Raw genomic sequence first — 15,993 nt, 5'->3', positions numbered from 1 at the left:
TCGTAAAGTACGAAAAGGGGGTGAACTTAGTAATTGGGGTGCGCTTAGAAATCTTCCTCGAGAGGCCTCTGGGCAACAAGCACCTCCCTTTTTTCCCTATAAATAGGGGACGGGGGCTGTTTCAAAATGTTCATGACCCCTAGGCTATGCATTTATGCTATTTTGAGTAAAAAGCATGTTTCCGTGAAGAAAATCGAGTCGAAGTGCTTCTGTAACGCTTTCGAGACGTTTTCGTGAGCAAATCTGTGAAGATTTTTCCTCCGTTCTTCACCATTCTTCATCCTTTCTTCGTTCGTTCTTCATTCTTCAACCGGTAAGTGTTCGAATCCGAGACTTTCAATTCATTTCTTGTTTTGTTTGCTTTCATCTTCATCTCGTTCACTTTCGATTTTCTTTTCTTCCGTTTTTAACGTGTTTTAACCGTTTATTTAACCGTTATCTCGCCTAATAAATGATAAAATGAATTTCAACCGATCATTTGTGTTGTAATGTCGTTTAATCATTGTTAAAGCAAAATCTAACTGATCGTTCACGCTATAACCACGATTAAACCAAAAATAAGCAAAATAATAATAAAATAATCAAAATATCTTGAAAAAAATAATTATAAAATAATCAAAATATCTTTGAATAAAATAATCAAAAAAATCAATCGGACGTTTTTCTTTGAAAGTTTCCTTGAATTAATTGACTAATAACCAAAGTGAAACTACGGCTAAAATCAACTCACAAATCATGCTTTGTCCGCAAAAGTCACTTAAAACCGTTTTAAGGTCCAACGGCTTAAACGGTCCTCTTTGCTTTTATTAGTTGACATGGACTATTCAAAAACATAAAATCAACACATCGCTTTTGCAAGAACTACGTAGGTCTAATTTTCTCATCGCAATTGAGGATACGATAGCCCTGCTTTTGTCGACCATCCCAAGAGATCGTTAATGGTCCAACGCCTTAACGTTTCTCTCCTTTCAAAATCAAAAGATCGTTTAATGGTCCAACGCCTTAAATGACCTTTTGTTTGGTTCAAATATATCTTGCGAAAAAGGATAAAAACAACTTAATCAACGTTTAGTTCTAAAAGAACTACGTAGGTCTGATTTCCTCATCGCAATTGAGGATACGTAGGAGCGAGGGAAATACCCTTGTCGACCACAAAAAGATAAAAAATACAAAAAAACATAAAAAGCATAAAAACACCAAAAGACATAAAAAAAGGGAAAATAAAACATTTTGAAGTCATATTTGCACACTTAATTAAAGGTTGTCGTCCCTTGTGACAGACGCGTGGGGTGCTAATACCTTTCCCGTGCGTAAAAACAACTCCCGAACCTTTCACACTTAAAGTTCGTAGACCACACCTTTTCCGGTTTTTTCGATGTTTTCCTCAAATAAACGTTGGTGGCGACTCCACGCATTTTCCTTTCTTGGAAGACGGACTCATGAGCCCCGCGTCGCCCTCCTGCCGAAGGGTAGGTTGCGATACCCCCCATATAAAATTCCTACAAGCTTTGTCAATATACTCACAAATAGACTTAGGGTGAAACATAGACTGCATAACATAAGACGGTAATGCTTGCAAAACTGACTTTGTAACCATGACCATTGTTAGTCGTCATTTATGACTAACTTTTGTATTGAAAAGTTTAATAAAATGTATGTCTTTTCCTCAATTTATGGTTCTTTTTGTAGGTTTGTACATATTTTTATGTTTAGTTTAATTTTTTTCTCACTAGATACTCCCTATATTGTGAATTAATGTGGTTCAACTTCATTTTCAGGTGAAAAGATGAAGAATAAGAAGGTTGAAGCAGCTGGTGTCTCGCTAAGTGAGGCATATGCGCCTAGTGAGTTACATCCACTAAGCGAGGCACTCAGCTCGCTTAGCGGGTTGGGAGAATCTGGAAGAGAATCTGAAAATCATGCACGCGCTTAACGCGCCATCAGCTCACCCAACGAGTCATTTGTTTCTTCTGGCGCTCAGCGCGCCCAGCTCGCTAAGCCAAAATTCACTAACTCACGCTTAGCGCGAAAATGGCGCTAAGTGAGCCTTCAGGATCAGGAAGCCCTTTTAAAGGCTGAAGTTGGAGAAAATAGAAAAAAAAAAGAAGAACAACAAGAGCCTACCCGTAGAGCGTGAGAGACGTAGTAGAAGAGAAAACAGAGCAAAAGAGAACCAAAAATCTCAACTTTCAAGAGGATTCTAGGTTTATGAGTGATTTTTAGGTTTCTAGAGGTGGATGAGACATCCTCACCACTATGTAATCTTAATTTTACTTCAAACCCTCATCTTGTTGCTGAAAGGTGCTAACTTGCAATGGAAGGCTAAGTCTCTTGTTGGGGATTTCTTCTGAGCTTTGATGTAAAACTCTTCACTATCTATTTTGATGTTGTTTTTATGTGTTCATTGCTTCTATCTGCAATTAATTCTTGCATGCTTGTGGATTGATCACCCATTTGTGTGTAAAGTTAGGATTTTTAGCATTGGTAAATGTTTTAAATCCTTAGAACTGGATTGAGCAGGCTAGAGAATTGTATGTCTGGACACGGAGTGCATGGATTTAGTTTTTAATATGCTGTAATCTTAATGCAACTCGTTTAGGCTAAGTTCGACGAGGAATCCTAGAACGAAGTTTAAATAGAATTAGTCCATTTACGCAAGGAATTGGTGTTTGGGGTATTTGCTATCAGCATAGAACACAGAAACAACCTTAAATATAGAAAAACACATAATTACATCAACTTGTTTAGTAGAAGGACCCAACATTTTATCATTTGTTTATCTCTCACGATTAGATATCAAATTTTGTAGTTATTTTTAGAATTAAAGAAATTATCTTTTGTTATATTTTTGGGTTCCATACAAATGTCTGCTTATTAAACGAACACTTTTGTGAATGAAACAAACTCCTTGTGATTCGATACTCGGTTCTTACCATTTTATATTACTTGTGCGACTCAATACACTTGCTGATTAGTATTGTAGTTGGGCGAGTCCCGAACAAGTTTTTGGCGCCGTTGCCGGAGAGTTTCTTTCCATTTGGAAAGTTTATTTCAGTTTGTAAGCATTGATTCTTTATTCTTTGATTAATTTTTGTGTGAATAGTTAGTTGAAATTTATTTTTCTCTTGATTTGGTTAACTGTTGCTCTTGTTAGTGTTTTGTATGCGAGGTATCCCTTCTGCAGGTGATTTAGTTCCACTAGATTTGGAAATAGAAGCCACTTGTAGGAGGAACAACGCAGAGAGAAGAAGGAAAATAATGTAGGACAAGACAACACCACAAATTCTAGAGGAACCTCAATCATCCGAGTCGTCTTCTATTTTTCCAGAGCCAAGAGAATCAGAAACAGGTGCATCTGAGGCTGCCATAATGGCTAAAGATCAACCTAGGAGGGTTACTCTTGAGGATTACTCTAGCTCGTTTGTGCCGCAATTCTACACAAGTATAGCGCGGCCAGAAGTTCAAGCACACAATATTACATACCCTCACTCTTTGATACGGTTAATTCAAGGAAATCTATTTCATGGCTTGTCGAACGAAGACCCATATGCACACTTGGCCACTTACATTGAGGTATGTAATACAGCCAAGATTGCCGGTGTGCCTGAGGATGCTGTGAGTCTGAGTTTGTTCTCATTTTCATAATGGGGAAGCCAAGAGGTGGTTACATTCATTTAAAGGAAATAGCTTGAAGGCTTATGATGAAGTAGTTGAGAAATTTTTGAAGAAATATTTCCCTGAGTCCAAGACAGCTGAAGGAAAAGCAGCCATCTCTTCATTTCACCAGTTTCCGGATGAGTCTTTAAGCGAAGCATTAGAAAGATTTCGTAGTTTGCTGCGGAAGACACCGACTCATGGATTTTCATAACCAATTGGGTTAAGGCCGCAGTTTAAGCAGTTATTGGATGCGTCTGCTGGGGGAAAGATCAAATTGAAAATCCCAGAAGAGGCTATGGAGCTTATTTAGAACATGGCTGCAAGTGATCATGCCATCTTGCATGATCAAACTCATATTCCCACAAAAAGAAGTCTGTTGGAGCTTTCCTCTCATGATGCACTATTGGCACAGAACAAGTTGTTGTCTAAGCAGCTTGAGACTTTAACAGAAACATTGAATAAGTTGCCTGATCAATTGCAGGTTAATCAACCTTCACATTCAATTGTTTTGCAGGTTGGAGGTTGCAGCATATGCGGAGGAGCTCATGAGTCTGGATGCTGTATTCCCTTAGATGACACAGCCCAAGAGGTGAATTACATGGGAAATCAGCCCAAACCAGGATTTCATGCAGGTTGATTTGCAGGTTTTCAGCAAGGTTCAAATTATAATTAGAATCAAGGACAATGGAGGTCCCATCCTGGAAATCAGTTCAACAAGGACCAAGGTGGACCATCCAGTAGGCCTCAAAACCAAGGGCTTAGCCTTTATGAAAGAACAACCAAGCTGGAGGAGACTTTGGTGTAATTTATGCAGGTCACAATGTCAAATCATAAGAGCACCGAGTCTGCCATTAAAAACCTGGAAATTCAAGTGGGGTAGTAGGAAAAGCAAATAGCTGACAATTCTTCTAGCAGTTTTGGAGCAAACACAGAGAAGAATCCAAAAGAAGAATGCAAGGCTATCATGACTCGAAACAGAAAGGCAACCCTTGTTGAGGATGAGGGAAGAACAGGTGATGACAAACAACAGCTAGTGAGTGAAGATGAAGGAGACCAGTTGAAGGAGAAATCAATAAATGAGAAAGAAAAAGAGGTAGAAGAGAAAAATGATGGTGAGAAAGAAATAAATGAAGAAGAAAAACAAAAAGAAAAAGAAAAAATGAAAAAGAAAAAAATGAGAAAAATAGAGAAAAAGAGGAGAACGGGAAGACAAAGAGTGAGCTTGCAAGAGAGAAGAAGAAAGAGGTTGTTCCATGCTCAGGGATAGAGCTGTCATACCCTTTGGTGTAATCAAAGAAAGACAAGGAGCAACACTTAGCTCGATTCCTTGATATCTTCAAGAAATTGGAGATAACCATTCCCTTTGGAGAAGCCCTACAGTAGATGCCACTCTATTCAAAGTTTCTAAAGGATATGGTAACCAAGAAGAGCAAGTACATTTATAGTGATATTATTGTTGTGGAGGGAAACTGCAGTGTTGTGATTCAAAGAATCCTTCCACCGAAGCATAAGGATTCGGGGAGTGTCACAATCCCTTGCTCTATTGGTTCAGTGTTTGTTGGTAAAGCTCTCATTGATTTGGGGGCCAGTATAAACTTGATGTCTATCTCCATGTGTAGGAGAATTGGAGAGTTGGAGATTATGCCAACTAGAATGACACTACAGCTTGTAGATCGTTTTATAACAAGACCATATGGGGTGATTGAAGATGTTCTAGTAAGGGTGAAGCATTTTACTTTCCCTGCAGATTTAGTGGTTATGGATATTGAAGAGGACACTGAAATTCCCTTGATTTTGGGCCGTCCCTTCATGTTAACAGCCAGTTGCATGGTGGATATGGGAAAGGGTAAGTTGGAAATGGGCATAGATGATCAGAAGATCAGCTTTGACCTATTTGATGAAGAGAAGCACTTACTAGACCATAATGTCTATTCAAAGGTAGAGGAACTTAATAATGAGATGGTTCTGATGGCCAGAGCCAAGCTTGCTCCAGATCCATGAGGTAATATGCATCAAGCTAATGACGTTAAACGAGCGCTTACTGGGAGGCAACCCAACTCTCTCTTTTTATTTTCTTAATCATTGCACATAGTTAGGATTAACTTGTTTGTGATTGCTTGAGTGAGTTATCAGCATGTTTTGCATCTTGATATGGGGTTGATTAAGCTTCTTTGAAGCTGTGGATGAGATATAACTTAGGAATTTTTTCACTCATCCACTCGCTCAATGTGCCCTGTGCCCTAAGCAAATCATTGTGCATGCGCTGAGTGAGTCACTACTCGCACTAAGCGCACCAACCCCTACTCATTGGCTGATGGGGCCTCGCTAAGCCTAAAAAGCTCTCTAGAATTTCATCTTTTGGAATTGTGCTAAATGAGTCATCTCGCTAAGTGCACAACTTCATCTCATTAAGCACCTCAGTGCGCTAAGCGCAATTCCCTCTTTGTCTGGACCTTGTGAATTGGGCCCAGCGGGTCAGCTTGCTAAGCCCCAATCCCTCTCAGGTTTGGAATTGCGCTAAGCGAGACCATCTCGCTAAGCGCGCCTCATTACTGCGTCAGGAAGCATTTAATTCGCTAAGCCGACACATGGCCTGCTAAGCGAAAGTTGCAGACCAATCAGAGCTGCAGATCTCGCTAAGCACGTACCTTTCGTGTTATGCCCAAATCCTTCTCGGGTTTTCTAATTTTTGAATTGGGCTAAGCGAGATGTCCCGCTAAGTGCGTGAGTTTGAATTCTGAAAATTCAAAAGTCATTAAGTGCTCAGTTAGCGAGTGACCCGCGCTATGCGAGGCAATCGAAATTGCCAAAAATAAGACTTAACTGCTCTGGGCAGTTTCTCTTGTACAAATTTTATATCATTCCTCATCATTTGCATTCTTGCACTCCCTGCACTATACTCACCTTGCTTCCATTCTGCTTCTGTGCTCAGCAATCCAAGTAAGTGACTTACTTTACTTTTTAATTTTCATTATTGAACCTTAGGATAAAAGCCATGCTTGGGTTTTCAAAGCTTTGATTTTGTGTTGATTCTGCTATTATTAGGGTAGTTATTAGAAAGCATGTTCTTAGGGGTTTTGTTTCGCACATAATGTATGTTGTTTTGCTGTGAATTTCTTAGGTTTTGAGGCCTAATAGAGGCCTGTAGTTGGGGGCTGCAAAGCCCTAATTTTTTTGGAATTCTCGATGTTCTCGCCAAACGAGCCTGCTCGCTAAGCGAGTTCATCAATTTTTGGTGAATTTCTGGGTTTTTTGTTGAACTCGCTAAGCCAGCTCTGTCCCGCTAAGCGTGTTCATCATTTTTGTTTGAATGTTTGAATGTCTATACGAACTCACTAAGCAACTACACTTCGGCTTAGTGAGTGTTTAAATTTCCAGATTTTGTTTTTATGTTCATATGAACTCGCTAAGCCGACATGCCATGCTTAGCCAATTGTGTTGCTTAGGTCAGAGTCAACGAGGCTGTTGGTCTTCGGTTGGTGACTAAGCGAGTCAGTCTCGCTAAGCCTAAGGCAATTTAGTTTTTTGAGTTTTTGTTCATGCGCTAAGCGAGTCAGTCTCACTAAGTGCAATTTCTTCTCTATTTTGGAATTGGGCCTAGCGAGCCGGCTCACTAAGCCAATTATGTTCTAGTGGTCAAGTTTGGCTAAGCACCTGCTAGCGCTAAGTTTGTGTAGTGTGTCACGCTAAGCGAGTCAGTCTCGCTAAGCGTAATTGGCTCTCTGTTAGAGAATAAGGCTTAGAGAGCCATGCTTGCTTAGCCATTGTGCTGTGTCAGCTAAGCGAGTGTGTATCGCTTAGCCAGAATCTGTGTTTTTGTGATGTCACGCTAAGTGTGAGCTATTATTTTTATAAGGCACGCTAAGCGAGTCAGTCTTGCTAAGTGTCCATTCTATTTTTCTATTTTATTTTTCTACTTTTAGTTTGAAATAAAAACCTGTCTAACTTAATTGTTGTGACTATTTTTGATGCAGATGGCCTCCAGAAAGAGAAAAGTTACCACTTCCAGACCCAGGGAACCTTATGATACTACCAGGTTTACATCTGAGGGCGTCTGGGAGAGGTACGAGCAGAACATTCACTTCCGGAACATCCTTCCGGAAAGGAATGTGGTTTTGTACATATCGGAGTATGATGAGTTCCGCAGAGAACTTCAGAGGCGCTGTTGGCACAAGGCCTTGACTAGGCTGTTGGATGGGCATATTGATGTGACCCTGGTCAAGGAATTCTACACTAATCTCTATGATCGAGAGGACAAATCTCTGAGGCAGGTTAGGGTGAGGGGAAAATTAGTTAAGTTCGATGTTGAGTCCCTCAACGCATTTCTAGAGACACCACCAGTCTTGGAGCTTGGGGAGCAGTACACCACCTACACCAGATTCTATCATTCGCACCCAGACCCTCAGGAGTTTGCTGCCGGACTCTGTATTCCAGCGCACGGTTTTGTTCTTAATGCTGAAGGGGCACCTTGGAAGCTCCTGAGGAAGGACCTCACCACCCTCGCCCAGACATGCAGTGTGTTATCATACTCCAACCTCGCCCCCACCTCTCACATGTATGATCTTAACATGGACAAGGCGAGGTTAGTCTACGGGCTCATGATGAAGATGGATATGGACATGAGCTTGATCATCTCAGGCTAGATCTCACAGATGGCCCAGTCCAACTCCTCTCGGCTCGGCTTCCCAGCTCTCATCATCGCCTTGTGCGTGGCCAGAGGAGTCATATCCAACTCTTTTACCTTCGAGTCCCTGTGCCCTACCATTAATTTGGCATACATCAGGAAGAACTGCTGGAACTCGGATGATCCCACGATGATGTGCCATTATTTTCTCCTATTTCTTAAACCTTTTTGCACCATTTTAATTACTGATTAGTCTTAATTGTCGAATTAATTAGGCAGTTTTATTATTTGGGCTCATTAAGCTAATTTGATGTTTTTAATCTAATTTCAGGAATTAATGAAGCATTGGGCTTGGACTTGAAGAGGGCAGACTATTTTATTCTACCAAATTTTATCTTATCTAGATTTTATCTTATCTATATATTATTTAGATTTGATCTCATCTAGATATTATTTCATCGAGATCTTATCTTATCTAGATTTTATTTTATTTATGGGCTTCGATTTAAAACAGATTTGTAAGCTTTGGGGTTGAAAAACTATATAACAACACCAAGGTTCTAGTTTAGCCTCTTCTCTTCTCTTATCTCTCTCCTCGCCTCTCCTCTCTCTCTTTTTCGTTTTAGAGTGCTACTCTCTTTTTCGTTTTAGTCACTTTTCGTTTTAGCAATAAAATTTCATCCTTGCTTCAATCTACAATTTTGTTCTCTATTGATTAATGGAAGGCTAAGTCTCCAACGTTGTTTTCTCTTAAGGATCAAGCACAATTCTTTTTGAGGTTCTAGTATTACTATTAAATTCTGATCAGTTTTTCCTCTTCACCAATTACTCTGTATTTGTTGCTATTAATTCATGCATGCTTAGTGCTTGATTAATTGTCTCTATGCTTAATTTATGTTCATGCTTAATGATCGTTCATGATTAATTGGTGTATGTGTTGCTTAATCACATAATGAAAGCCTTATGTTAAATTTCGCTTAGTAATCTAATTTAGGGTTGGATTAAGTGGTTGAACTGATAAAGGATAAACTCTCGTAACCTAGGATAAGAGACTTTCTTGTGAATCAAGGGGAAGCTACATGTTTTAATTCTGATATTTTCTAATTCACATCTATTCGATGTTTAATTTACAAAGCAAACAACCCCCCCCCCCAATTCGTTACTATTTTCCTACTATAGAGTTATTAGTGCCGATGCTGCAGAGCCTGCACCATGGCTTATGCCTGGTGATGCAGAGTATCCATGATTTGGCTCAGCATCGGCCCATCATCAACATGGAGGATTTCGTGGCTTAAGTGGCCTGGCAAGAAGTCTAGCCTTCTTCTCTGGGGCAAGGTGACGCTCCTACAGCCCAGGATGATGCAATCCTACCCCCCAAGGGCATTGGATAGAAGACTCCAAGAAGATTGGGCCAAAGATGCAAGAGAAGGCCCTAGGGTTCTCATGAGCCTTAGGGTAGATTTCGGGCCCATGGGCTAAGTATGAGCCCACTTATCTTTGTACTTATTAGATTAAGGTTTCATTAATTTTGGGCCTTGTATTTAGGGCTCCATAATCTAGGTACGGTACCCTAGAAATGTACAATTTTCCAGCTCTTGTATTTTAGGGCACCCAGACTAGTTTTTGTATTGGGGTTAGTTTTGTAATTTCACATGCATTAAGTGAATATTTGATGTGTGTGTTGAGAAATAAATTTAATTGAATTGGAAGAAGCCCAATCCAATTAAATTTTAGAGTGGAAGGTGAGCATTTGCTTGCTACACCCCATTGCCACATCATATAGTCACACTTTGTGCATGTCCTTCATGATTTACATGCCTCATGACACACCTAAGCACACTTAGTGGAGAATCTTGGACTTGATCTTGGATTAGTGGGCTGAATCATATCTGAAATTCACTAATCATAATTAGTGAAATTTTGGCTCCAAAATTTGGCTCCACAAATTCAATTTCAAATTCAAGTGAAATTTGAATAGAAATTCAAATTTCCCTCCAATTTTGTGTGATACTTAGGCTATAAATAGAGGCTATGTGTGTGCATTTTTCCAACTTTGATCATTTGAAAATTAAATTTTAGATTTCAGAGCTCTTTTAGAGCACAAAATTTCGTGCTCTTCTCTTCCTCTCCCTTCATTCATCTCTTTTTTCCTCCAACCTCTTATCCATGGCCTCCTATGGTGGTGAGCTTCTTCTAGACTCATCTTCTCCTTGAAGTGTTGTCTCCTCTTTCTCTTCCTTCTCCATTCCACTGCCATTCATCTTCCAAGAAGCAAAGGAATCCATTGATGAAGAAGATCCTAGGCCTACAAGCTCCAATGGAGCTTACATCATGTGGTATCAGAGCATCTTCGTCTAGGTGATGTTCTTTTGCTTCCTCTTTCTTTTTGTTCGGTCAATTCACTTTAATTCCTTGTTCTTCATCTTATTCTCCATGTATATCCTCTATTGTCTTGTGGTTTGGTGCTGTTTAGAGTAGATTAAAAAAAATAAACCGATTAAATCTTAGATCTACACTTGTTCTTGCATTTCTATTGTTCAAATTTTATAGATCTACTCTTGAATCATTTTTTTGTGTTGATTTTAGGTTCTATCATTTTTCAGTTATAATCTTCTTGTGCTGAACCTTTAGATCTAAATTTTCTTCCAAAATATTGATTAGAAAAAAAAACAGAAAAATCTAAGTGTAAATCACTTAATCCATGGTGTCTTAGAGTCATGTTTAGACATAATAATTGTCACATTATGTTCTAAGTTTTGTGTTAAATTTTTATTTTCTTGATTTAATTCTAGATACTTTTGTTCATGTATTCTTGTCATTTTTAGCCTATCTTTCGAATTTTGAGTCTAATCCATGCATGTTATTTAGTTCATAACATGTTCTAAATCAATTCCTAGAAGTAGTCTTGTCGTTGAACTTTTTTTTTGTTTTCTAAGTTTCCTACATGAAGCCTATGATGAAGTTGAGTTGTGGTGCTGAGTTGTGGCTGGATTTGTGAATCAAAATAAGTCTTAAGCTCTCTTGAATTGTGTTATTCAAGATAATTGAGCATAAGCAAACACAAATTGTAACTATCCAAGCCTTAAGCAACATAAACACTACTCTTGATTTCTAGGTTGAAATCGCTGGTGCTGGCAGCTTGAACATATGAACGTGTATAAATTACTGGGAATTGGTCGCTACGAATTTTGTGCTGAAAGTTTTACTGAATTTTCTAGACATCTGAAAAAAAATTATAAAAAAAAGAACCAAGTGATTTGGATAAAAGGAAAAAATAATAAAAATCACACAAGTTGCCAGAAAAATCAATGTCCTGAAAAAAAGTGAAAGGGAAGTGTGCTTGTTGTTTTGGCTCGAAATTTGTTCTATAATTGGTGCCTATTTTATACCAATCTTATTTCTGAAATTTCAATTGAAAATTAGTGTGAAAACAAGTGCCAAAACTAGAGGTTTCTTGAGTCTTTTTTTTGTTTTTTTTACTCTACTCTAGAGCCATTCTAAGTTTCTCTTTGAGTCCTAGCTTGCTTTTATGTGCTTTTCATTGCTTTAATTGTTGAATCATCCTTGAAAATTTGTCTTGTTAAAACTCTATTGGTTTAGCTTTCATCTCATTTTTTGGTCTTCGGTTATTGCTTGTCTCTTTGTTTCCTTGTTTGTGAGTTGCCATATAGGGAATTGGAAAGGAGGATTGGTGCCATCCCTTGAAGAATTTGAGTCAAGAAGCAAGGGGAAAACCACCTTAAGAGATATTGGACTAAGAAGCACTCCAAATTGAGTGAATCACCAAAGAGAGAACAACTACCAAAATTGAGGACCTTTTTGTAATTTTATAATTGACAATTTACTTACTTTCATTGCTTTCAAATTTTGTAACAAAAAGGCCTTTCATTGGAAGTAAGTTGGGAGCCTCCAATAGGTCACCTTACTTCCATTTGTGTGTAATAATTTTAGGCAATTTTCCCTTAGGATTGTGAGTATTTTGTTGGGAACCTTAAATGTGGTCATCCAAACACTCTTAGGATTCGCCTAGTTTACATTTCTTGCTTACTTTCAAAGCTTATTTCCTTTACCCTCCATTGTCAAATCGCCTAGATAGCTTACCTTTTACCAATTAGTTTTTACCTTATCTTTCACACCTCTTTTAGTGTTTATTTTGGCTAGTTTCAACCATAGTTTCTTTTACCTTTTGTTTTCAAACCCCCAACAAGAAAGAACCATAACTTAGGAACCAACATGAGTCTTCATTCTTCATCTAGTGTTAATGGTGAGGGTTCTACTCCTAAGGACCCTTTGTATAAGATATTAGATGAGTTGAGATCCCTTAAGTTGTGGAAAGAAAAACAAGAGAGAAAAGAAAAAGGTAAAAAAGGAGTGGAAGAAATAAGTCAAGATGAAAGAGAGAAAATAAGAGAGGAAGAAAGAAGAAAAATAATGAAAGAAATGAAAAAAAGAAAAACATGTCTCCTATAGCACTCATAACTCTTGCAAGAGCCTAAGTGAAGAACTTTGTGACTATTATGAAGGAAGGCATAGGGCACATCCTAGACCTTACTCCCATTGGAGAGAAAAGGAAAGAAAGCCTCAAGAGGCTAACATTAACCTCCTATACTTCCATGGGAAGGACAATGTAGAGGCTAACTTAGATTGGGAAATAAGGGTAAAGCAACAACTTAAAAGGAAGTCTACTTCAAAATCTTATGGCTCTCACTCTTATCCAAAGAAAGACCAAGGTCGAGGCATCTTAGGGGTGATACCTTCTAAGCCAAAAGATGATAAGGGGAAGACAATATAAAAGCAACCCCTTAAGGCTAGTATGCAAGAGAATACTAGCTCCATAAAGTGCTTTAAATGTCTTGGAAGAGGGCACATTACTTCTCAATGCCCCACCAACAAAACCATGATTATGAGGGGGCAAGACATTTATAGTAGCCAAGATGAGACTACTACTTCACCTTCCTCTAGTGAAAGTGAAGAAGCAAAACAGGAAGAATCTATTAAAGAGATCTACCCCCAAGAAGAAGGACAACTTTTAATGGTTAAGGAGGAGTGTAAGAAGGCAAGTGTCTCCTCCAAGAGGTTAGCTAAGAAGGAAAGACATTTTGAAATAAAGACAAATATTAAAGAAATTTCCCCTCTTAGACAACCTCCACATTTTCTCCTTTGTAAAAAGACACTTGTTAGCATTGCCACACCTCTTAGGCTTGAGTTTATTCCTCAAGTAAAGGAGTTGTTGGATGAGGGTTTGGTTCGCAAGAGCTTAAATCCTTGTGCTTTGTTGGTGCCCAAAATAGGTATTATTAGGCACCAAATCCCTATGATAGGTGGTATGATGAATGTGTTGAGTGGTGCAACACTCTTTCGTAAAATCACTCATGCACCCAACATCTTCATGATTTGTGTACATAGGGACTCATTAGGTAGGTTTGTTCTTATTTTTTGTTTCAATGCAAACCTAGGTGCTCATGTGAGACACCTTAGGTTTGTCGTAATTTTTTGTAGGAACAATCAACATGAAAATAAAGAAAAAGGTATGTTTTATTCCATTACTTTCCTTAACTTTTTAAATAGTGATCAAGGGCTTCCCATGGACCCTAAGAGAATAAAGGTCATTCCTGAGTGGCCTACTCCACCAAGTATAAGGGAAATTTGGGGCTTCAATATCTTAACAAACTTTTACAAAAGGTTTGTCCCATATTTTTCTATACTTGTAGCACCACTCATTGAGTTGGTGAGGAACTATATTCTCTCATGGGAAGATGGCCAGGAAAGGGGTTTTTAGTCCTTACCGTACTCTAACATACCCAACATCACTAATACATATGTTTTTATTCTTTTTACAAGTGTTGAGGAAAGAATCCATGAGTTTTAAGAACCTATGGATTTGAGGTCAAATCCTTTTCATGGGGTAGGGAATGATGCAATCTACCCCCCAAGGGCATTGGATAGAAGACTCCAAGAAGATTGGGCCAAAGATGCAAGAGAAGGCCCTAGGGTTCTCATGAGCCTTAGGGTAAATTTCGGGCCCATGGGCTAAGTATGGGCCCACCTATCTTTGTACTTATTAGATTAAGGTTTCATTAATTTTGGGCCTTGTATTTAGGGTTCCATAATCTAGGTACGGTACCCTAGAAATGTAGGATTTTCCAGCCCATGTATTTTAGGGCACCTAAACTTGTTTTTGTATTAGGGGTAGATTTGTAATTTCACATGCATTAAGTGAATATTTGATGTGTGTGTTGAGAAATAAATTTTAGAGGGGGAGGTGATAATTTGCTTGCTACACCGCATTGCCACATTATATAGTCACATTTTGTGCATGTCCTTCATGCTTTACATGCCTTATGACACCTAAGCACACTTAGTGGAGAATCTTGGACTTGATCTTGGATTAGTGGGCTGAACCATATCTGAAATTCACTAATCATAATTAGTGAAATTTTGGCTCCACAAATTCAATTTCAAATTCAAGTGAAATTTGAATAGAAATTCAAATTTCCCTCCAATTTTGTGTGACACTTAGGTTATAAATAAAGGCTATGTGTGTGCATTTTTCCAACTTTGATCATTTGAAAATTAAACTTTAGATTTCAGAGCTCTTTTAGCGCACAAAATTTCATGTTCTTCTCTTCCTCTCCCTTCATTCATCTCCTTCTTCCTCCAAGCTTTTATCCATGGCCTCCTATGGTGGTGAGCTTCTTCTAGACTCATCTTCTCCTTGAAGTGGCATCTTCTCTCTCTTTTCCTTCTCCATTCCACTGCCATTCATCTTCCAAGGAGCAAAGGAATCCATTGATGAAGAAGATCCTAGGCCTACAAGCTCCAATGGAGCTTACATCACAGGAGCCATAGCCATAGGCCGAGGCCCAACCGAAGTCACACGAGAGGCCACTCCACGGACTTCGCCTGCTATGACACCACTTGTGGAGGTCTCCGAGGAGAAGGATGGTGCTGCAGACACAAATTATGTAGCTGATATGGTAGAAGCACATAGCACTTGGGATCCCTGGCCCGCTACAGCTCAAGAGACATCTCAGCCAGCCCAGGATGCTCCCTCCTCACTTCAGGATGAGCCTGCACCAGCACAGGAGGAGCCATGACAGGATTTTGATTTATTTTTCCTGTTTTTGATACATTTTATGTTCAATTTATGTTTTTAGTTTTAGTTTTATGTTTCAGTTTATTTATTTAGCAAACTTTATAGCTTTTTGAATAGTTTACAATTTTGATTTGATTATGCAGTGGTTTGCTTTGGTTTGAAAATTCTATGTTTGTGAATGATTTGAATTGATCAATTGCATGGATTGAGTGAATTGTGATGCCTAGATCATTTGCTTTAAATAAGTATGTGGTAATTAGAAGAGAAAGAACATGAATTAGGGACACAATTGAAAATTTTAGCGTGTTTGACAGATAAATTGTGAAGGTAATCATTAGCCACAACCCGGTGAGTTGTGTGAACTTTAATTGTGAGAGAACGACTAGCATTGGGTACCGATTTTTGCATGAATCTCTGAATACTGAATGAATGCATGATTTTGGAAATAATGAAGGCCATGATTGATTGAAATAGATACTTAGCCAAAAAGCTTACCCTGTTCATGAATGATGAATCCCTTGCACCCATGTTGAGCTTAATTTTTTTGATTGATTGAGCTGAACCTTGAGCCTGTTAAGTCATAATCTCCATCTACCTTTCCTTAGGTTGTAGGAGA

General features: G+C 38.7%; 1 protein-coding gene across 1 annotated transcript; it reads left to right on the top strand.

The window, feature by feature from the left end:
* Positions 1–5,070: 5,070 nt before the first annotated feature.
* Positions 5,071–5,658, top strand: LOC102665830 (uncharacterized). The gene has a single exon (XM_006603320.1). It carries the CDS (start codon positions 5,071–5,073, stop codon positions 5,656–5,658), a length of 588 nt encoding a protein of 195 aa, XP_006603383.1.
* Positions 5,659–15,993: the final 10,335 nt, after the last annotated feature.

This window comes from Glycine max, chromosome 18 (assembly GCF_000004515.6).
Source record: "Glycine max cultivar Williams 82 chromosome 18, Glycine_max_v4.0, whole genome shotgun sequence".
In the NCBI taxonomy this organism is placed as follows: domain Eukaryota; kingdom Viridiplantae; phylum Streptophyta; class Magnoliopsida; order Fabales; family Fabaceae; genus Glycine; species Glycine max.
This window is presented reverse-complemented; position numbering and strand designations above follow the sequence as displayed.